General features: G+C 40.5%; 2 protein-coding genes and 1 long non-coding RNA gene across 5 annotated transcripts; 1 reads left to right on the top strand and 2 right to left on the bottom strand.

The window, feature by feature from the left end:
* Window positions 1-5,958: 5,958 nt before the first annotated feature.
* On the bottom strand, window positions 5,959-9,404 carry LOC104433823. Of its 2 annotated transcripts, XM_039306188.1 has the most exons (7): window positions 9,260-9,404; window positions 8,836-9,228; window positions 8,350-8,562; window positions 7,812-7,955; window positions 7,276-7,395; window positions 7,105-7,191; window positions 5,959-6,717 (listed from the first exon to the last, which is right to left on the bottom strand). In XM_039306188.1, the coding sequence occupies exons 2-7, from the start codon at window positions 9,217-9,219 to the stop codon at window positions 6,262-6,264; spliced, it is 1,404 nt and encodes a 467-aa protein (XP_039162122.1). In that variant the 5' UTR covers window positions 9,220-9,228; window positions 9,260-9,404; the 3' UTR covers window positions 5,959-6,261. The 2 variants fall into 2 exon arrangements, with proteins under 2 accessions (XP_039162122.1, XP_010044999.2); XM_010046697.3 differs by having other exon boundaries at window positions 8,836-9,397.
* On the top strand, window positions 6,674-7,115 carry LOC120290299. Its single transcript, XR_005548163.1, has 2 exons — window positions 6,674-6,762; window positions 6,900-7,115. It is a non-coding gene; the product is annotated as an uncharacterized LOC120290299 (long non-coding RNA).
* A 5,136-nt stretch (window positions 9,405-14,540) lies between the features above and the next one.
* On the bottom strand, window positions 14,541-18,468 carry LOC104433824 (transcription factor bHLH130). 2 transcript variants are annotated; one of them, XM_010046698.3, is made up of 7 exons: window positions 18,033-18,463; window positions 16,940-17,928; window positions 16,102-16,442; window positions 15,849-16,022; window positions 15,615-15,680; window positions 15,467-15,535; window positions 14,541-15,314 (listed from the first exon to the last, which is right to left on the bottom strand). In XM_010046698.3, the coding sequence occupies exons 2-7, from the start codon at window positions 17,529-17,531 to the stop codon at window positions 15,261-15,263; spliced, it is 1,296 nt and encodes a 431-aa protein (XP_010045000.2). In that variant the 5' UTR covers window positions 17,532-17,928; window positions 18,033-18,463; the 3' UTR covers window positions 14,541-15,260. The 2 variants fall into 2 exon arrangements, with proteins under 2 accessions (XP_010045000.2, XP_018724742.2); XM_018869197.2 differs by lacking the exons at window positions 14,541-15,314; window positions 15,467-15,535 and having other exon boundaries at window positions 15,624-15,766; window positions 18,033-18,468.
* Window positions 18,469-21,265: the final 2,797 nt, after the last annotated feature.

The following is a 21,265-nucleotide window of genomic DNA, read 5'->3' on the forward strand; positions in this document are numbered from 1 at the left end:
AAACTACACTTAGTGGATGTTGCCTACAATTCAAGTTCAAGCATGCTTTGATATTCACAATCAAATTGGGAATGCATCCTACATATCAAAATATAGGTGTGACCTCAAGGCCAATAAATGAAATCTCTAAGTCTAAATTAAATAAATCACCTTACCACTCAACCTTATACCAACAAATAACATGAATTCAAGACAAGTTCAAAATAAAAATACACGACAAATGCAAAAGTAAATGCATTATCACGTACAAGTAAATTTCTAACTTCTACTTATCACTGGATATTGACTAATGAGGCATTGTCACCATCAAGTCATAAGGAACGGAATCATACATATACCCATTTGCGACGCCTCTTAACCCTTCCATAAGGGTGTTTTCTACATCGACAAGGATAAATACATCACTATACATGTGCATAATGATGGTTATTTCTTAAATTATACCATGGCTACACAAAGCATGTCATGATCTCAACCCTGTAGAGAATCATTTCATATGGTTGAACATCTAGCTAACTCAAAAGTTTCATCTACATACTCATACAAGGAAATTCACTCCATGGCATGTAAGTTGTAGCAAAGTTGGACAAAAATCACGTTGTTAGCACCGTATAGGATAAAGAAAATAGAAAAAAAAAATCATATAGTTATTTTCCTTGCCAAGTTCGATGAGATTAATAAAATGGACTTGATTGCGCCAATTTGATAAATTTTATATGACTAATTTTACTTTCTAATGTGTATGACTCTATTATACTTATTCTCAATGAAAAAACAGCAAACGGATCTAATATTTGTATATTCAAAGAGATTCCAGGGTTTCAAATTGAATACAGCAAATTGAAGCCCCCAAAGAAGTACAGCATTTATTTTTCGTGTTCACTACACTTTGCGCCTGTAGTTTGTTACATATTTTATTTGAGAAAAAAAAAAAGTTTTGTTTTCTGGAAAATGACAAAAGATTAAGTAATGAAAAACAGCGAGCGAATATGATATTTGTACATTTAGAGAGATTTCGAGTGTTTTAAATTGAATATCGCAAGATTTAAGCCTCATAAGAAGAAATACCTAAAAAATAAAAAGGGGTCCGAGAGAGAGCAAGCATATGTTTTCCACATTTATTACACTCACTTTGACCGGACAGGATTTGAGTAGTGTAATTTGTTACGGTTTTGATTTGAAAAATAAGATTTGCTTTTTAAAAACGCCATAAGATCAAGTAATGAAAAGCAGCAAACAAATCCGATATATGTACGTTTGAAGAGATTCCGAGCGTTTCCTATTGAATACCACCAGACGTAAGCCTCCAAAAAGTACTTAACAAAAAATGCATTAAAGAGAGAGAAGGAGAGCATCTTTTTTAAAAAGGTTCATTGCACTCACTTTGAGTCAAAGAGGATTTGGGTTGTGTAGTTTGTTCGGGTTTTGATTTTTAAATGGAGATTTTCTTTTCAGAAAACGTCAAAAGATCAATGAAAAACAACAAGCGAGTACCATATTTGTACATTTGGAGAGATTCCGAGTGTTTTAAATTGAATACCGCAAGATTTAAGCCTTCTAAGAAGAAATACCTAACAAAAAAAAAAATCGTTGGAGAGAGAGCAAGCATAAGTTTTCCGCATTTATTACACTCACTTGGACGGATAGGATTTGAGTAGGGGAGAAGTACATTACTAGTGCCATAAGTTGTATATAGCACTTACTTTGGTTAGTTCTATATAGCGCTTCATTTGGTGTCCAAAGTTTCCGTTGAATCACTTAATGCCAAAAAGTTTAAAAAACAATCATTTTAGGGCAAACTCCGATCAAATTAAATAGAAATCCAACATGACATTTTTTTATTAATTTTTTATGCTGATGTGACTCGCCGGAAAGCACAATCAGTATGTAAACCACAAAACCACGTCGTTTGGTGTCTCTCCCCCAATTGAAAACTCTAAACCCTAAATTTGTTGGATAATCTCGACCACCGCCGCCCTCTTCATCCTCTTCTCCTCCCTTGCCGTCCTCTTCGATGTTGCCCATGGCGCCACCAACCACCACCACCACCTTGTCCACTACCTCGACAAGTTCAACGAACCACGGCGAGCAAGTCGTCGTCGATCCCTCCGCCTTCTTGGAGAACCCGCGCCTCCACAACGCCTACGTCGCCCTCCAGGCCTTGAAGTAAGCCATCCTCTCCAACCCCAACAGCTTCACCGCCAACTGGGTCGGCCCCAACGTCTACGGCTACTCCAATGTCTTCTGCTCCCCCGCCCCCAACGACCCCAGCATTTGCATTGTCGTTGGCGTCAACCTCAACCACGACGACATCACCGGGTACCTCCCCAAGGAGCTCGGCTTGCTCGCCGACCTCACGCTCTTCCACCTCAACTCCAACCACTTCTGTGGTAGCGTGCCGCAAAAGTTCCGGAACTTGAAGCAACTCTTCGAGCTGGATCTAAGCAACAATTGGTTCTTCGGGAAGTTTCTGAGGGTCGTGCTGGAGCTCCCGGCACTCAAGTTCTTGGACCTCCAATTCAACGAGCTCGATGGGTCGATCCCGTGGGAGCTCTTCAACAAGGATCTAAATGCCATTTTCATCAACGACAATCAGTTTCGATTTGAGCTACCGGATAATCTCGGCCACTCCTCGCTGTTGTTTTAAAAATTACAATGGTTTTCCCTCCTCCTCCCCCTTCAACCGCCCACATCCCTTGCCTCCGCCTCCGCCGATGATGGGCTAGTCGCCATCCATGACGGCCCCTGCACTTGGTGGCCGTGGCTTCGGCCTCGACCCCGACCTCAACTTGGCCACTCAGTGGCCAAGTCGAAGGCTGTGATCTCGCTCAAGTGCGAACCTCACGCCGCCGAGCGACAACGGCCGAGTGAGCTAGGTCGGCGGCCGACGATGATCGGAACCCTAATTAAATCAATCTCGTTTTTGTGAGGCCATCCACTTAGGACAGCAAAACTACGTCGTTTTCTTAAGGAGGACGGAAAACGATGTCGTTTCTCAAGCCATATCAATTTTTTTTTTAATATAAAAGTCACGTAATTATTTTAGCCGGAATCTCTTACCGGTGGCACCAAAGTGATTGTTTTTTCTCCGATTGAAACTTTTGGCACCAAAGTGAGCGTTGTACACAACTTATGGCACTGATAGTATACTTCTCCCATTTAAGTAGTGTAATTTGTTACTGATTTGTGTTGAAAAATAAAATTTGCTTTTTGAAAACGTCATAAGACCAAGTAATGAAAAATAGCAAGCTAATCCGATATTTGTACGTTTGAAGAGATTCTGAACGTTTCCTATTGAATACCGCCGGACATAAGCCTCCAGAAAAGTACATAACAAGAAATGCGTTAAAGTGAGAGAGTGAGTATCTTTCTTCAATAGGTTCATTGCACTCACTTTAGGTCGGAGAGGATTTGGTCGTGTAGCTTATTTTGGTTTTGATTTAAAAATGAAGATTTTCTTTTCAGAAAATGTCCAAAGATCAATTAATGAAAAACAACAAGCGAATCGGATATTTGTACATTTTGAGAGATTTTAAGTGTTTCATATTGAATACCGCAAGATTTAAGCCCTCAAGGAGTACTTAGAGAGAGTAACATCCGTTTTCCCATGTCTACCACACTCATTTTGGGCCAAACAGACTTTGGGCCATGTAATTTGTTTCGCTTTTGATTTGAAAAAGAAGATTTTGTTATTTGAAAACGTAAAAAGATCAAGTAATAACAAATAGCAAAACGAATATGATATTTATACATTTACAGAGATTTCGCAAGATTTAAGTTTCTCAAGAAGAAGTACATAAGAAAAAAAGCCTTCCAGAGATAAAAATTTTTCGCATGTTCACTACACTCACTATGGGCCAAATAGGATTTGGATCGTGTTGTTTGTTTCCGTTTTGATTAAAAAAAAGGAGATTTTGTTTTCACAAAACGTCAAAAGATCAAGTAGTGAAAAATGACAAATAAATCAAGTATTTGTACATTTAGAGAAATTCCGAATGTTTCATATTAAATTCCGCAAGGTTTAAGTCCCCAAAGAAAAGTACTCGACCAAAATTGCGTTTGAAGGAGAGTGAGCATATTCCGTTCACTACACTCACTTTGGGTTGGACAAAAATCTATGTAGTTTGTTCCGGTTTGATTTGAGAAAAAAAAAAAAAAAAGAGAGATTTTATTTTCAGAAAACGTTAAAAGATCAAGTAAAGAAAAACAAGCAAATCACTTTTTTTGTACAATTGGAGAAATTTGGAGTGTTTTATATTGACTATGCAAGATTTAGGGTGCGTTTGATTTAGTATTTTGAAAGCGCATTGGAAAAATGTAAAGCAGTTTAGCCTAAAGAATTTTAGACAAATGCAAATAAAACTATGTTTTGAGAAGCAACTTTGAGAGAAATGTTGTTTGGTAGAAAACACATTTGAAAAGCTCTTTAAGTGATTAATATTAGTTTTTTAATTTTATTTGTTTAAAACTGAAAGAAAAAAATATATATATATATGCAACTTTTTAAATATAAATTTGACAATAATACTAAAAAAAAATTGAATACATATATAATTTTTTTTTTTAAAAAGACCAAACCCTTCATCGGAATTTTAAATTTTTATTTGCTTAAAATTGGAAAAAAAAATGATTTATGCAACTTTTTAAATATAAATTTTCACAATAATGCTAAAAAAAAGCAAATGCGTATATATAATTAAAAAAAAAACCAAATCCTTTGTGGAAATTTATTAATTTTTATTAGTTTAAAATTGAAAAAATAATGTATGCAACTTTTTAAATATAAATTTGAAAATAATGCTAAAAAAATCAAATACATATATATAATTTTTATTTTAAAAACCAAACCCTTCATCAGAATTTTTAAATTTTTAATTGTTTAAAATTGAAAAAAAAAAATGTATGTAACTTTTCAAATATAAATTTTGACAATAATACTAAAAAAATCAAAAATAAATATATATATATATATATATATATATTTTTAAAAAGACCAAATTCTTCATTGAAATTTTTATTTTTTTAAATTGAAAAAATAATGTATGCGATTTTTTAATATAAAATTGGAAATAATACTAAGAAATCAAATACATATATATAATTTTTTTAAAAGACCAAACCCTTCATTGGAATTTTTTAATTTCTATTTTTTAAAATTGAAAAAAATATTGTATGCAACTTTTTAAATATAAATTTTGACAATAATGCTAAAAAAATCAAATATATAAATATTTTTTTAAAAGACCAAAATATATTTAATTTTTTAGCATTTATATATATTTGATTTTTTTAGCATTATTTTGGCATTTAAAAAATAATAATGAGGGCAAAATTAAAAATTTGAAGAATGAAAAATGATAGTTTTGGAAGAAAAACTAAGTTTCAGCATTTGGTCAAATACTAAAAATTAAAGCTAATCTTTACTAGCATTGGGCTTTCGGCTTTACAATGCTAACTTTCACTTTAAAGCTACTTCAAAATTGTTGCCAAGCAATCAAGTATTTCCCAAGAAGGCTTTGGAGGCTAAAAACCTCTTGGGAATATTGAACCAAATGCACCCTTAAGCCCCTAAAAAGAAGTGCTTACCCAAAAATGCGGTAGAGAGAGAGCAAGCATTTGTTCTCCCGTGTTTACTACGCTCAGTTTGGACCAAATAGAACTCAAGCAGTGTAGTTTGTTCCGATTACGATTTGAAAAGGAGCATTTTTTTTAATAAAAAAAAAAGGTAGAAAGATTAAATAATGAAAGAAAAACAAGCGAATATGATATTTGTATATTTGGAGAGATTCTGATTGTTTGATATTGAATGCTGCAAGAATTAAACAACCAAAAAAGAACTTATCAAAAGATGACTTCCCAAACATGTAATGAAATGCTGAGGCTTCTGATTCTGTTCTTATGCTGCTGGCTTCGATTGGCCTTATGAAAGCATATATGATTCGATCAACGCATCTACAGTTCGAGAATAACTTATCCATCTAGATGTTCATATGACAGTGTCCTCGATGACAAATCTGATGTAAGCCACATCTGGTGATCCTTACATGAGGCAGCATTACAAAATTCGGAAGAGGAAGTCCTTCAAGATTGCAGAGATTGTAACTGGTTCACAACTTGCCATTTAGAATTTGCAGATAAAGAAATATCTCTTGCTTTGAATAATTTATAATGTCGATTGATCCAGCAAGACGCTTGACTAGATTCTTCAACTAGTTTTTAGCGGCACTTAAAAACAAATCGGTCGAAGTTTTACAACTTCTACTAAGACCATCGCTTCCTAGCGATTGCATCCTTCAATCCAGTATTAGTTTGCTTCCGATTCCTCTTAAAATCTCCTCCAGCCGACAACAGCTGCCTTTGCCGCTCTGAAGAGATCTTATTTGATTTCTCATTTGTAGTAATCTCCTTAAGAGGACTTACTGATCTAGACTTGGTTTGCCCTCCAACTGATTTCATCGAGAAACTTGAGGTCTTTTCCGCTACCGAATTATAAGTTTTCCTCAAAGTATTTCTGCATTTTTCTGCTGGTGTCTCCTGCTGTTTGGCAATGGACGCTTGCGGTCTGGATTTAGGAGAGCTATCCGAATCAGAAGAGGAAGGGCTAGTTGAACTGTCCATGTCATAAAGGAGATTATCTGCCATGACAGGGAATTGTCTGGTGGTGGCATTGGTTTCTATTTGCGAAGAGGGTCTTTGCAGTCTTGTGAGTTGAACAACCTGCAGATGACAGAACTCAGGCAATTCAAATAACATCACACAAAGGTAACCCTTGAATATAAATTTCTATGTTATACTTCTTCGGCTTTTGCAAAAGAGTCATTTCAGTTGTTCACCGCCTTGAATCAATTCCTGTCTAACATTGAGCTGTGACACATGTATTGGTTCATTTTTTTACTTAGTTGTGGAGACCAAGAAATTACAACACAAGATCTCATTCATGCTGTGAAGAAAAGGCTCAGCGGACAGAGCAGTCAGCTGTTTCCTTATTCTCAACTCCTAAGAAAAATACAACGAAATAAAATGTAAAGGTTCCAGCAGCATATCTTTATTTTCTTGCTTAGTTTTCCCAACAAATAACATAGCATTTGAGCACTAGTATCTCACCTTTTGTTCGAGAATTATCATGTCCTTCTTGAGCTTTGTAATTGTCACATTCTTCCTGCGCATGATGTCTTCAAGTTCTGCAATCCTCTGGTATCATGAAAAATCTTAACAATCACAAAAAGGAACCCTAAGAGAGAAGACAGAAGCAGTAAGTTAAAAAAGAGAATTTGCCTTGGAGCCAGCAGCATCGCATGATTGCAGAAAGCTAGTGAGCTCTTTTATTGTTGCGTCCTTTTCTTCACAGTCTCTCTTGAGATTGTATACGTCTTGTTCTAAAGCTATGGCATTTGTCTGTAGGAAAACCCGCATCAGATTCATTCTCATAAAAGTCAGCCATTTCATTGCCACACCTAGAAGGCTAGAGACACATGAGTTCAAACAGATCATGTTTATATTACTTCTGCCTGCAAGGATGCTCAAATGCACAAATTTCAATATTTTTTAATCCACCGCCTTGAATAGATCATGCTAGGAAAATCCTTTATAAATCAAGGAGGATGAGAATTGTATGACAATTAAAGCATATTTTCAGAAAACTCCATTTGCAGCTTTGCATAGGACAAAGCTTTCAGATCAAACTAAGAGTCAAACTAAAATGGCTATGATTACACAGGCTCTAAATAACAAGAATCAATCCAATAAGCAGTTACAATATAAAAGCATAAGCGACTAAACCAAAGAAAAGAAACTGCATGTATGTTCAACACCTGAATTTCAGCTGCAGATGTCACACTTGAAGCCCAATCCGACAAGTCAGACATGCGTCGTTCCTCTGGTTCCGCTTCTTCTGTGAAGGTCATCTTTGACTGGTGGATATCATTCCCGTTGGAAACTCTCATAATAGAATTACCCTATGCCCCAAACCACAAAAAGGGAAAAAAGTTATAAAAGAAAACCACAGGAACATCATGCGTGCAGACTGCTTTAACAAAGTGAATAAGGAACTGAAAAATGTGACTTCAGGGAAAAATTAAGCTTTTGTATGAAATCTGCTTCCTGAGCAACAGTGATGATTGTTAAAATTATATCGCATCACGACACCAAGATGCCACAGGTGCTGTTTGGTCATTCTGGAATGGCACGACTGACCATACATTCACAACGAACGATTAGTTCTTTGGACATAATGTGTGTGTTGCACAACTTGTAATCCACACTAACACTAGGCTAGATGATAAACTTTCCCAAACCGAACTCCACACCCGCCCTGAAAAATAAAAAGTGCATCTTCAAGTTTTGCCTTACCATCTGTCCCCCGAACTGTTTGTGGTGCTGATCGCATAACCAACAACCACAATCGACAAATTCAATTCCGTTCGATTCGAAGGTTGCATCGAACGGGAACCCAAGGTTCTTGACATTGGATGCTTCCATGCCATTTCCCTCTCGGTCCTTGACATTATGGACTTGCTGGCACAATTTGTCAAGCTTCTGCTGCATGCTTGACAGAATCTGATCCTGAAAGATTGGTCATCGAAGTAAAAAACAAGTGAGTTCTCATGTCAGGCTCAGAAAAAGCGCATCGAGCCTAAACGAAAATGAATTCATCAAGCAGATCAAAAGGAGAAGATTAGGGATTGTTAAAAGGTCTTTGGAAATGCCCTAAAAGTAGAGCTTTGCCGCAATCAATCAGAACTCGCTTAATCCCAACCAGCATAACGTATCTTAACTCGCACTTCAAGCAGCTAACACACAAATGATCTATTTAAATTCCATGACAAATCAACAAACCCTAAGTTCCACGGAGTTTCTGAGCTGCGAAATCATCCAGTTCTTCCTCGACTCGGCGACGGCCGCGCCGATGACGGCGACGAGGAGCACCCTCTGGACGGGACCGAACAGCTCCCAGGCCACCGCCTCCTCCCGGCTCAGGCCGCCGCCGATCGCCCGGGCGGAGGTCGCCTCCTCCGCGTTCACGAGGCGGCCCTGGAGGGAGACGTACGCCAGCTTGCGCGCCGAGGGGACGGGGCGGGCCGGCTCGGCGAACTGGCTCGAGAGCCGGCGCGGCGCGGGGGAGGGCGCGGCCGCGAACGGGGCGAGGGACACGAGGGCCGGGGAGGCCCATCCGGAGCCGGAGCCGAACCCGAGATCGGGGTCGGACTCCGCTTCCTCCATGGCGGCGGCCGGAGGAGCGACTGATTGCGGCGGCGGCGGCGGCGGCGGCGGAGGGAGCGCGATTGCCCGGAACCGGGGATTCGAATGGGGAGAACTTGTGGGGGAAAAAATTGAATTTTTATTTCGAATTTCGGCGATCGCCGTTGGAATTGAATGAGGACAAGTTTCCTGCGGAGGTAACGGATGAATCGGGAATTCAAATCGATTTCGGTTTTGGGAGGGAAAGTTCGAAACAGGAATGGAACGTTAGGTTCTTCCCCGGCGCTTCCGCGCGCCACGTGTTGTCGGAACGTACCGTGTTCCTTTTTTCTTTTTCTTTTTTTCTTTTATAGGAAAAAGGCAGAGACATTTATGGTAATTTTCCTGCTTACCGAAATTACTGAGATATATGGCTAATAAATGTGGAGGAAAGGGGTAATGTAAATCCATTGCGCTTGCCTAAAAGTCAGGTTTTTTTCAGAAATGGGAAGGCGATTCCCATATGCAAATCAGATAGCGACTTTAATTAAGTTGCCTTCTTTAGATTTTGGTAAAAGTTAATTACCCTTTTTAAGCGAATTGACTAAATCGCCTTCGTTTTTTAAGATTTGGCTCAAAAGTTACCGATGTCTCTCTCTCTCTCTCTCTCTTTCTCCATTTCCTTCTCACTCTTTGGCACGCCCCCTTTACCTAAGTTTAAAAAATAATTAATTAATTTATCTCTAATATCTTTTTTACCGAGTCACTACACTAGTTAAAAATTTTCGGATGATTGTTTTTCCTTGTATTTATATCGACAATTTTTCTTTCTTCGAGCCGTGGATGAACAATGCATTTTATCAACACAACCATTATTTTCGAAATTGAAGAATAATTTCTCTTTCTTCGATCACATATTCATTAATCTGACAACATGATATTGTTATTTGAGTTATTAAGACATTGTCCATTTATGGCTTTGTCTAAATTTTACGTAATCATAATGGAGAGCCAAGCCTAGTTACTGTTCCTCATTTTATTTTTGGTCAAATACTCAAATTACTTCACAATTGACATTTTGATTACAATTTGACAAATATAGTTTGCAATTTTAGAAAATTGTTTTAACTTAAAGTCCTTTACATTTTGTCAAATACTATCTCAAAAGTCTAACCATACGCAGGCAGAGTAGTAACTCGTGAAACATAAATGCCGAAAATTATGCAATTAAATATCAATACATGCCTAACCGAATTTGAAGGATAGTTTCACCTTTTAATTAGAAATACGAATAATAAGAAAAAAAGTGGAAATAGCTCCACCCATTCGCAAGCGCTTGCCGTATTGTCCGGTCTCCTTGGCATTACTCCTTTTCCGTATACAAGGCAAGTGATTATTGATACACATGACCCTAAAAGAGCTATGACTAGCAAGTTCCATCTACAATGTGTGATTTAATTTCATTCTCATTTCGTTGGCGACTTGATGGAAATTCTCAAAAGAATAGAGACACGTAGACACAGAAAATGGGCCTGGCCCAAGGCGCAATAGGGCAAGCAAGACGCAACATGACACGGCACGTCACAGTAGACCCGGTCCATTAATAGGATGGGGTAGGTCAAAGCACGATTTGGGCCGGCCAATTCGCTATCGCCGGAGGGCGTGCCTGTATAGTTCAGCCCACAAAACATGTTTGAGCTTGGGCTCAAGTTGAATCACTGCTGGGCTAGTCGACAGAATTAGCTAATAGAAAATGATGGGCGAGATTCTATCTGCACCCTTTTCATTTTTCAACTAAAATGCAACATTTTAAATTAATTGATCGGATTACCCTATATTTACTATATAAATCAAGCATTTATTATCCATATCCCTAATACATTTAACCATCTCCTTCATCAATCCACGCTGAATACCCATTATCATGTTATTTACTCTTTTAGGCTCTGTTTATTTCATCGAAAATGAATGATTTGAAAAAAAAAAAATCCTGAAAATGACCGCTTGTTTCCCCTAAATCTTGAGTAATTGTTGGATCTCTGAAGGTGCTACCATCTCTTTAAGATTTTAAATAATGAACGAGTTGCATATTGAATTCTCACTAAATATTCTTCTTTTAAGTGAGTTTGTCTTGCTTTTGGTAGAATAAATAGAATTCCCTTTTGTTGTAGGTTCAGCATATATTCAAGGAAAATTTTCAAACTAAACCAAGATAAGAGAGTCAAATTCAATCATTTTTGGATTTAAACTATAAAAAATTCACTATAAAAGTAGTAATCCCTGCTCGATTGAATTGGTATTTAAATGGCAGTTTGGTCAGTCAACTAAAAACGGCTTATTATAATTTTAGAAAAAGGTGTGGGAATTGGGCTGTCCCGAAAAAATAAGATGCATAAACCATGTTAATTTCATGCTGCCTAGAGCTAGAAGGCGAAAAAGCCGATTGAACAGAAAAATGCATGGTTTCGCCATGGAAAGAGTTTTGTGGTTAATTCCATTGGAGTTTTGCGTCTATTGATTTTTCACTTTTTACATTTTTGCTAATTTCGGTCATGCTCCGAATTATCAAAGCAAAAAATCGGCGGCTCGTACACTTTGATCTTTTCATAATCCGAATAGCAACACATGGACATCGGCACGTATATTCATATTTCAAGATCTGGCATTTGATGAGAAAACGAGTGGATTCGATTACAGCCTTGTTGCAATTGAAAGAAGGGACTTAAGATAACATGCCATGCGAGTGTATGGGTCGACAGTTCCATGGCCGCGGAACAACTTGTGTGGTGCCTAGGGAATGAAATACACTAGATTAGCCTTTCCTCTTTAGTTGTTTTGGAAAATTATATGGCGAACAGCTTCCTTATATGAGGTGGTATCATGCCCAACTTAATTCATCAAGCGAGACAGTAGATCACCTTAGGCTCAACAACTGATTTTGGCTTGTTATGACCTCATCAGAAGAACGGCATCAACTCCCGACTAATTTGTGCATAAAAAGCCAAATCTGCTTTGAGAACTCTTAAAAGATATATTTATTTTATCTTAGAACTTCTAATATCAACCACCCTAATGTCATTCCAACACACCAATTATATTTATCTCATCCGCATTACTCACTCTTCATTTGATAATCCCAACCTCCTCTCACAATGATTACAAATACGAGAGAAGTACGGACTGCGATGCAAACATCTCGGTGAAGAAAATTCGGTAGTAAAAGAGTCATAAAAATATTTGATTTAGGTAGTTGTCTCTTGATTAAAAGGAGATTGATGGTTCGAAACTTTTAGGCCTATTATAAGGCTTGACAAAAAAAAATGGGATGATTATTGTGAAAAGAGAGAGAGAGCTTTATTCGATAATGTAGGATTATTTGGAGGCGGAGAAACCTCAAGTAAATATGCTCATGTAAGAGTATGTATTCTATTCACTTGATCTTCTCTTTCAGATACATGTTTGTAGAATGGATTTATGTGACGGATCACGCAGTGCAATTGATCAATTAAAAGTGAGATGCATACCCACATGGCATTAAATAAGACAAGACTTATAGCACATGGCAATAATGATTAGTCGATTACACCATCCATGAGATGTGCAGAGTCTAAGGTAAGCCCCACGACTCGTTTAGTCTCACTAAGCTTGACTTATCTTATCACCTCAGTGGAGGATACACTTGTCAATTGGGTGATTCGGTCAAGTTTGAGTCGAGTTGAGAATAATTCGATTCAAATTAATTCATTTAACTCGTTTTGACTCATTTCCATATAATACAAATTTAGTAACTCATATTTAATCCAACCCATTTTGCCAAAACACTTCTATATTTAATCAAACATGGGAAAACTCATATCCAAACTAAGATAAGGCCATGAAGTGAGTGAACGTGAGAGAGTTGAATTGGGTCGAATCTAAATAAGTTGTAATTACATTTAATATTGATATTATTTGAACTTATAATTATAAACCCATTTATGATATATTTACTGAACATAATTATCATATAATAATTCAATGCATCAAATATGAATTAAGAAATAGGTTAATAACTCATTTCAACAACGCTAATGGAGGCTAACGTAAGCCTTACGACTTGGTCTGTCTGGACCTGCTTCTACCCGAGGGCGTTACGGCGGCTGAACTCACAATATCAAGACATGATGCGAGACGCAACTCAGGATGCCACCATGGAAGCACCTATTTCCGTCCCGACCAAATCACAGCGCAGCGAGACCAGAGTTGGATCCAACGGTCCCACCTACTTTCACCCCTCGAAGGTCGTGCGCATCGCAATGACTGACTCCCCAGTAAGTCGGTCACCCTCTCCGTCTCTCTCTCACGCTGATTATGGAAAGCTTCGTGTCCTTTCTGAAGCGATAAGGAAACAAAGCATATTTTTCCCTTTCACAAGAGACGGGGAAAGTGAGATCATCACTTACGTGGGAGTCACTTCCACGGATCCTCTTTATCGTGGAATATTATTGTTCGTACAAGATTGCGAAAGATGCGCGAGCATCCTCGATTATACTATTATAGATACGCAATGTCACCGATGATGAAATTTATCTAATATTTTTCCTCGGTCTTGTGTAGAGAAGAAAATTTTCTTTATGATGAGTGAAAAAGTCGGAAATAGATGATTTGCAATAGCAACCCCCTCTTCGTGTTACTGTGAACCATAACTTCACTAAATCTTTAGAGCAGCTAAAAAATCTCTCAACACGAGATATGCAAACTAAACATTGCAACACAAGCTGTTTAGGAATTGGCTCCCGACAAAAATCAAAGTCTGCGTGAAAAAAAAAAAAAAGAAGGTGTCTTCCCAGAATCACAAAGAAGTGGTGCTTCCTTCCCCTTTTTCACTCTAGGCCTGTTCTTACTACGGAAAAGTCGCCTGAAATGGACTAAGATCAGTATAATCTCACAATATTACTGGGCACATCACATGTCGAGACGGGAGAGCAATATCTTTACATCCCCATGGCAAAGCTGTGAATCCGATTAATAAAATTCCTTTCCCGTCAATTTCACACTGACCCCATCTTTCTCTGCTTCCTTCGACGTGAAGGCTTCAAATGCTTAGCTCATTCGTAAAAACAGTAAAAATAAAAGAAGGGACCTATAGGAAAATGATAAAATTCCTGCAGAAGTGGACAGAACCATCAATGCCAACACAAGCGCATTACACTGACGCGTCTCCATCAGGTATCGTCTCTGGTTTAACTAAAAAACATTTTCTCTTTTTGGGGGTCAAGTGAAAGATTTTCCTCTTTTTACCGACCATGATCTGGTAGCTCCTCGTTTTTTTGCTTCTATTTTTCGCAACCATCTGGTTCTGGTTAACCTTAAATACGGGGGAATAATACAAGACAAAATCCATAATTTTTAACGATCGAGCATCGCATGACAGCGCTGGGACACGCAGACCATGGAATGCAGATACACTAACAAGAGTCGCCAATTGAGGAAGGGACAACAGAGACACATCAGAGGCTCCCCTTAGGTCCGGCATCTAACCTCGACTTTGGCCATTTGGGGGGGTGGTCATTAATACCGGTCCCCTTCAACAGCGACGGTCGAGGGACGAACGTGAGTGGCCCCCGCATCGCTCTCTTTTCCAATTCAATGCTTTTCGCCAACCATCGATCGCATCTCTCTCTTTATTGTCGTTGGCCACGCTAGCAACGAAACCTTATCTTCCCCCCCTTATTGCTTTCTCCTCCCTCTTTTAATAAATACAGAGATCTATCCGCAATTTAGGTGAACGTCCCGACCTAATCTTTACAACACGAAAAGACATTTACTATCTGACACGCCCTTTACACCATAGAGGCTTTTCTTCAGGTCCTCTCTTGCTTTCCATACGGGGGTACCCAGCGAGTTTCTGTTTCGGTTTGGCTTTTCAGAGCCTTCTTTTCTATCTTTGTAACTTCTCGTCTCCACGCCTGACCATACCTATCATCTTCTTTTTCGCTTGCACAGAGAAGCCCAAATTTGCCTTCTGAGAGTGCTGTCTTTCCTGCAAACTCCTATAGCTCTGTACAGTGCACACGAGTCTCCCTTCCTGGGATCTGGTGTGATTATTGCTGCTGCCTATTCAGGCACGTACATCTGGCACGATTCGCAGACAGGCCCTGCCAAAAATATGTGATAATTAAAGAATCATGAGGAATCCAGTCCATCATATTAAAAATCTTCGACACAACAGCGTCCATGATCATCATATTTGGAAGGTCACGAGGCGCGTACGAACTTGATAGGAACTAGGAAGGGTTGATGGGTTTACCTTAACCTGTGTCTGGAGATCTTTTATGTAATCAACAGCCAAATCCAACATGTCTGCAGTGTTGGTTTGCTGCCAAGACAGAGTGCAAATGAGTACACTCAATAAATCAGTTTTCCCGGGCATCGGCAAGAGCAGATGAAAAATTTACCTTGTCCATGTTTGGCACGAGATCTTGTAGTTTCCTCATTCTTTCGCTGATTTTGGTTCTCCTAACCTGATCACAAGCAGAAGAAACACTCCCAGGTTCACAAAAACTGCCCAGTTCTATAACTGGAATAGGTGATACCGTCTTACGGTCACCTGTTCACATATTGGAAACCGAACCTAAGCTTTGTGGCAATTCTTACGAAGTTCATGAAGAAATATTGAGCATGGATCTTACCCTCTCAGCGATGCTACGAGGATGAGTGGCACAACCTCGCTTAGCACGAATTTTACATGGCACAGAATCTTGCAACTGCAAAAACTTTTCAATGGACGAAATCTCTGCCGAAGTTTTTGGCAGACTTAAGTGATGCGTCAAACCCATGGGAGGACGGCTCCTAACCTCCTCGTTCTGAGCATAAAAAGGCAATTCAGTCGGTACACTAGATGCACATCAAAGTTGGGAAATCACACTTGAGAAAAAATAGTACCACCAAATCTGATGCATTTAGGCCTGAAAACTTCTTATCATCATCTCTGCTTCTTTTCAGAGCATTAAAATTTTCAGACATGCTGGCCGAATCCTCCCAAGAGCTCATAGGATAACCCGCAACATAATCGTTAGCGTTACCTTCACCAAAAGCTGCACCTTCATCAATGGAGGCTTCCATGCGTTTATCCCCGAGCTCGGAAATCGGACTCATATGTCCCACAGCGGACCTGGATGAGTAGCTCATGTGATTGGTCAACCTATTCGCATTAGCAAAAGATGCCTCGGCATTTGCTCCGCCGCAAGCGACAAAATTCCTCATGCTCTCCATAGAAGCAAAGCCTGCAATTTGCAGGCCAGTTATTGCCATTTCTCTGTGAGATTGTGCACTTTCAAGCAACTTATCTCTGAGCATACCCAATACGATCCCAGAAAAAACTTCCTAGTACCTAGCATTTACAGGCACTGAATTTCCTATTGTGATTGTGCCTATTCCAAGTCAATTCTAGGTTCAAGCTCGCTTGCTTTGTGCTTCTATTGACGAATCCGCAAGTTCCACAGAACTAGTAGAAAACCAGGTACTAAACGAGGAAAAACTTGCTAATAATTTATTTCAACTTGCATGAGAGAAGACAAACGGCAACTTGTTCCATCAACATCCTAAAAGTAAGAATTAAAAATCAAATGAAATCCCAGAATTGTGGCAGAAAATTAGTCAAAGATTGCGAGTCACAGCTTCATGAGTGGTCGAATCAATTCTGTAAAATCATTGCTAAACAGTGAAAACCACAAATCAATCTCAACGGAAAGCAACATGGAAAAAAACAGCACTCCAATACCGTTATCAATGTTGATGTTGGCGAATAGCCCTGCAGGTGAGCTGCTATGGCGAACGAGATTCGGATTCGAACCGCCAACTTTCGGCGGCGGCGGCAACCGATCCGAACCAGCGGCCCCGTAGGTCGAGCTTGGATTCGGCCGAGGCGGTTGAGGCTGTTGAGATGAACTTTGATAGTAAGAACCAGACGAGTAGTTACTCTGCTGCTGAGGAATAACATTCGCTTCGCTCTTCACCGCCTCCATGAGCTGCGGTTGGGGATTGGTCACTTCGTTCTGCGGCGGACTCCGCTGAAATCCACCGAGATTCTGCGCCGCCGCCGCCGCCGCCGCCGGCGATTCGTCCTGGCCGCCGGAGATCAACCGCGCGAGGAACCGCTCCGTCTCCGGACTCGGAGGCCGGCCGAGCAACTCGTTGCAGAAATCCCTCTCGAACAAGCTCGCGAAGGAGCTCGGCGCGGATCGGTAACGCGACAGGCCCGAGCTCATCTGTTGCTGCTGGTGATGCTGAGGCAGCGGAGGGTCGTGACCGTGATCCAGAAAGGCATGATGATGGTGCTGCTGCTGCTGCTGCTGCTGAAGATCCGATTCCATCTCGAGAAAAAAAGAAGAAGAAAAAACCGCCGAAAGAAAATAAATGAATAAAATCCGAATTCTCCCTTCTCGGAGCTCGGAAAACCACCGCGGACCGCCTAGTTTCCCGAAGAGACGCGATCGATTCGCAGGAATCTGCAGAACAGCTGGAAAAAAGCAGGAGAGCTCGCCGGAGGAGTAATTCTAAAGAGAAGCATTCGTGGTGACGAAGCTTCCTCCTCGCTCCGCTTCAATCGCTGTCCGGATCTAAAGCCGGAGATTTGATCGGCCGTAGATATTTTCACATCGCTTCAGCGAAAAGCACCGTGCGGTCGAAGCTGGGAGTAGCTTCGGGAACGGAGAAAGAAAGCGAGACGGAGACGCGAGGAGCCGAATCCGGAGCTCCGAATTTCCTTCGCTGCAGAGAGCAATGGAGCGACGATTAGAGATCCGAGCTTCCTCTTTTCAAGTGATCAAAACAACAGCAGAAGAAGCAGAAGAAGCAGAAGAAGATTGGAGCACCTGCGACGGAGCGACGGAGAAGCATGCGAGCTCGAGCGAAGCACGCGGCGCTGCTGGAGCGGCGACGGAAGAAGACGGCCGGAGCGTCGCTGTACGAAATGAAAGCCTTGCTCCTCTTCCTCCACCTCCTTCTTCCCCCACCACAAGGTTTTTTTTTTTATTATTTTTTTCTTTTTTTCTTTTTCGGGTATCGCCGGTGCGGCTATAGGAGGTGGTGGTGGTGGTGGTGGTGGTGGTGGTGGTGCGTGGTGGTGGGGCTACTGATTGATGCTTGAGAGTGAACTTTGGAGAGAGAGAGAGGAGAGAGAGCGAGCTAAAAAGGGGAGTAAAAGAAAAATTCTAACAAGAAAAAAAGGAGGAGATAAATGAGGAGGGGCGATGTTGCCGCACCAGCGAGGGCACCGGCACACGTGTGAACCCGCTTGTCAACATTAGCTTGACGAGACGCTGGTCCTCTTTCTCGCTCGGCATCAGCGACTCCCGTCTCGCCTTATTTATGCTCCCAAAAAAGTCTTGTTTTGCTCCGCGAAAAATATTTTTAGACAAATATCTTCTTCATTTTCTAATGTTTAAATCACTTCAAAAAATGAGTCAACAAAAAAATAAATGCTTAAATTTAAAAAATCGGAGTTTATTTTTCAGAATATAATTAAATATCGATACTTGCATTAAAAACCTTTTGTTTAGATAATGAAACCTCAATAAGCATTTTTAAGTCCTTGGCAACAAACCTAAATTTAGAGATTAGGGTTGTGTCCACCAGGGTCCATTGAGGCCAACCCAAGTCTAAAATAGCTGGTCCCAAATCCACGAGGGTGCGCTCGGGACACCAACACCCATGCCTAGGATCTCAGCCCCTGTGCTTGGTTCCTCGACACGAGTCTGAGTCCATAGAGGTCGGGCCTAGGAACTAGCTATCTTTGTGCGGCTCCACAACACCCTAGCATAGGTCTATAAAAGGTTGGCCCTAAGACTTTGGTGCTTTTGCCCTAGTCCTTGACACTTGCACTTGAGTTCATTGAGGCTGCACCTAGGACCCCACTATCCATGCCTAGGTCTCTAATGCCCGTGCTTGGATTTATCGAAGCCAAACCTGAGCTCCTGGCACTTGAGCCCCCTACACCTTGTGCCTGAGCTTAGGTTCATCGAGGCTGAGCCTGGGACCCTAGTGCCTATTTATGAGGCACCAGTGCCGTCAAGGCTGAACTCAGAGACCTCGACGTTTGGGATTGGCACGTCCGCGTCGAGCTCAAGTCTATCAAAGGCAGGGATTGTGAGGGAGAGAGGGAAGGAGGAGGGGTCATTTGTGATTGGAGTTGGTGCGCTCGGGTTAGTTGCGATGCTCGCCATTTGCTGTGGTGATTGTAAGCGGATCGACGGCCGTTGGGGTGGGCCCTCGGGGGACATAGGTAAAGAAGAGTCGGGGGAGCGCTAAAAAACTCTATCGAAGAAAAAAAAAATTGGTGTGATGACGACTAACGCTAAGTGGACATGGAAATGTCATTGGCCACAATAAAATTTATACAAGGTGCGCTAAAATTCCTAGATAATCTAGTGTAATACATGTCAACTATAGTTTAGTTTTACTTCAATTTGGAGATGCCACGGCATGACAGTTTTCATGACAAACCATTGATCGCACGATTTTCAATTGACACGTTTTTTTTTTTTTTTTTTTGCTTTTGAATTTGGATATTCATGTTTGGATTGGAGGCAAATAGTTTTGTATTTTCTAAGATACTGCTTTTTTTCCCCTTAATTATTGACCACACTCAATAAAAAGTAATTTTCAGAATTGATAACCACAGCAAGATGCTATCTTGAAATGGGAAAAGAAAAGGAATCATCATCTACAAAAATCGCGTGCCGATTCGGAAAAAGAAAATAAAATCTAAGTCTAATCGTGTCATGGAGCGCGTATCCAATGAGCTAGGGTTCTTAGATTCTCTCTGTCCAATTTCCCAACAGATCTAGTCAAGCCGTAGATGCTCCTGTCTTAATGATACTACGTTGCTCAATCGGGTTTATTTTCACTTTATTTTGTTTCATTTCTACGAGGAATGTATTCGATTATGTTTCCGTCGCGCAATATTAACGTGCGATTGGCATGATCAAGCGCGGAAGTTGTAACATTCCTCTAGGCGATCGGGCTTCTACCCTCATGCCTTTAGATGATGAAAGAGAAGTCGGGAAATGGACACGCGGTGAAAAGACGGATTTTATCGGTAGTCAAGTGCACCGATTGGCAAAGATCCCAAAAGGAAAGATGACATAATTTTTTATTTTATTTTATATTAATACCATAAAAAACTGCAGATCAATACGCTAGTGACAAATTTACCTATAAATTAATTTTTTGGCCATCAAATATCCCAAATTGATACATCTGTAACAAATTTATTCTCATTAATTACTGTTCAATTTGTTAAGTTAAATAACACGTGTTTACCAATCTTGTAATTTTTTTATGATATTAATCCAATTTAACAAATATCTCAAAAAATAAGTATAGGGTAAATTTATTACAGGTTTTTTATACAAACGTAATCAAATTCCGAATCTTTCTGAAATCGGTGCAACCAAGTTCTGACTAATGAAACGTCCAAGGTAGCCGGCCTCCTTCAATTGCGGTGGTGAGTTTGCCAAGCTAGTTCGCCTCCCAGGTACCCGACTAATCACGGCGCTGCTGCCCCCTGATTGTGAAAAATAGAGCAAAAAGGACCGACAAGGACGATGTCAATCAGCAACGAAGCACGGTGCATTTAGGGAGTGGGGGTGGCGAGAGCATCGTGTGAAAAAGGGAAAGCGTAAGGCGACGGGAGACTTTTTCCGCCGTACAAACGCAAAGCCGACGACGGTGGTGGGGACGGACGACGGAGGTCGGCATCATGCCGTGGGCGGGGGACGGAAGAGTCATTTCCGCTTCCCATCCGCAGCCGTCGCCCCGAAACGGAAAACAGAACGGTGTCCTCCGCTAATGTTGGGGGGAGGTAGGCGCGACAAATCAACGTACATAAGATTTCGACCCCTCTTAATCCCAGGAATATTGCCATTGACTTTCACGGTATAAACTCGAGCGCTGCTTTAGCCGATTTATAATATCTCTTATCCCCTTTGGAGAGACGGAGGGAGGGGGGGACCACCGGTTTTACCCGCGGAGCTCCTGCACCGCATAAACGTGGCGGTGTTTTTAGCCCTTTCTTCATCCTTAGGGTTAGTCAAAATCATTTTTC

Source organism: Eucalyptus grandis, chromosome 2 (genome assembly GCF_016545825.1).
Source record: "Eucalyptus grandis isolate ANBG69807.140 chromosome 2, ASM1654582v1, whole genome shotgun sequence".
Lineage (NCBI taxonomy): Eukaryota > Viridiplantae > Streptophyta > Magnoliopsida > Myrtales > Myrtaceae > Eucalyptus > Eucalyptus grandis.

What these genes read in the sequence shown, in the direction of transcription:
- LOC104433823 (XM_039306188.1), bottom strand. Translation starts at nt 9,219, where the DNA reads ATGGAGGAAGCGGAGTCCGACCCCGATCTCGGGTTCGGCTCCGGCTCC. An exon ending in GAAACTCCGTGGAACTTAGG is followed by an intron (nt 8,563 to 8,835) that starts GTTTGTTGATTT and finishes CCAATCTTTCAG; the next exon opens with GATCAGATTCTGTCAAGCAT. An exon ending in GCGATGCTGCTGGCTCCAAG is followed by an intron (nt 7,192 to 7,275) that starts GCAAATTCTCTT and finishes TCATGATACCAG; the next exon opens with AGGATTGCAGAACTTGAAGA.
- LOC104433824 (XM_010046698.3), bottom strand. Translation starts at nt 17,531, where the DNA reads ATGGAATCGGATCTTCAGCAGCAGCAGCAGCAGCAGCACCATCATCAT. An exon ending in CAACATCAACATTGATAACG is followed by an intron (nt 16,443 to 16,939) that starts GTATTGGAGTGC and finishes TGCAAATTGCAG; the next exon opens with GCTTTGCTTCTATGGAGAGC. An exon ending in ATCTCCAGACACAGGTTAAG is followed by an intron (nt 15,315 to 15,466) that starts GTAAACCCATCA and finishes TATTTTTGGCAG; the next exon opens with GGCCTGTCTGCGAATCGTGC.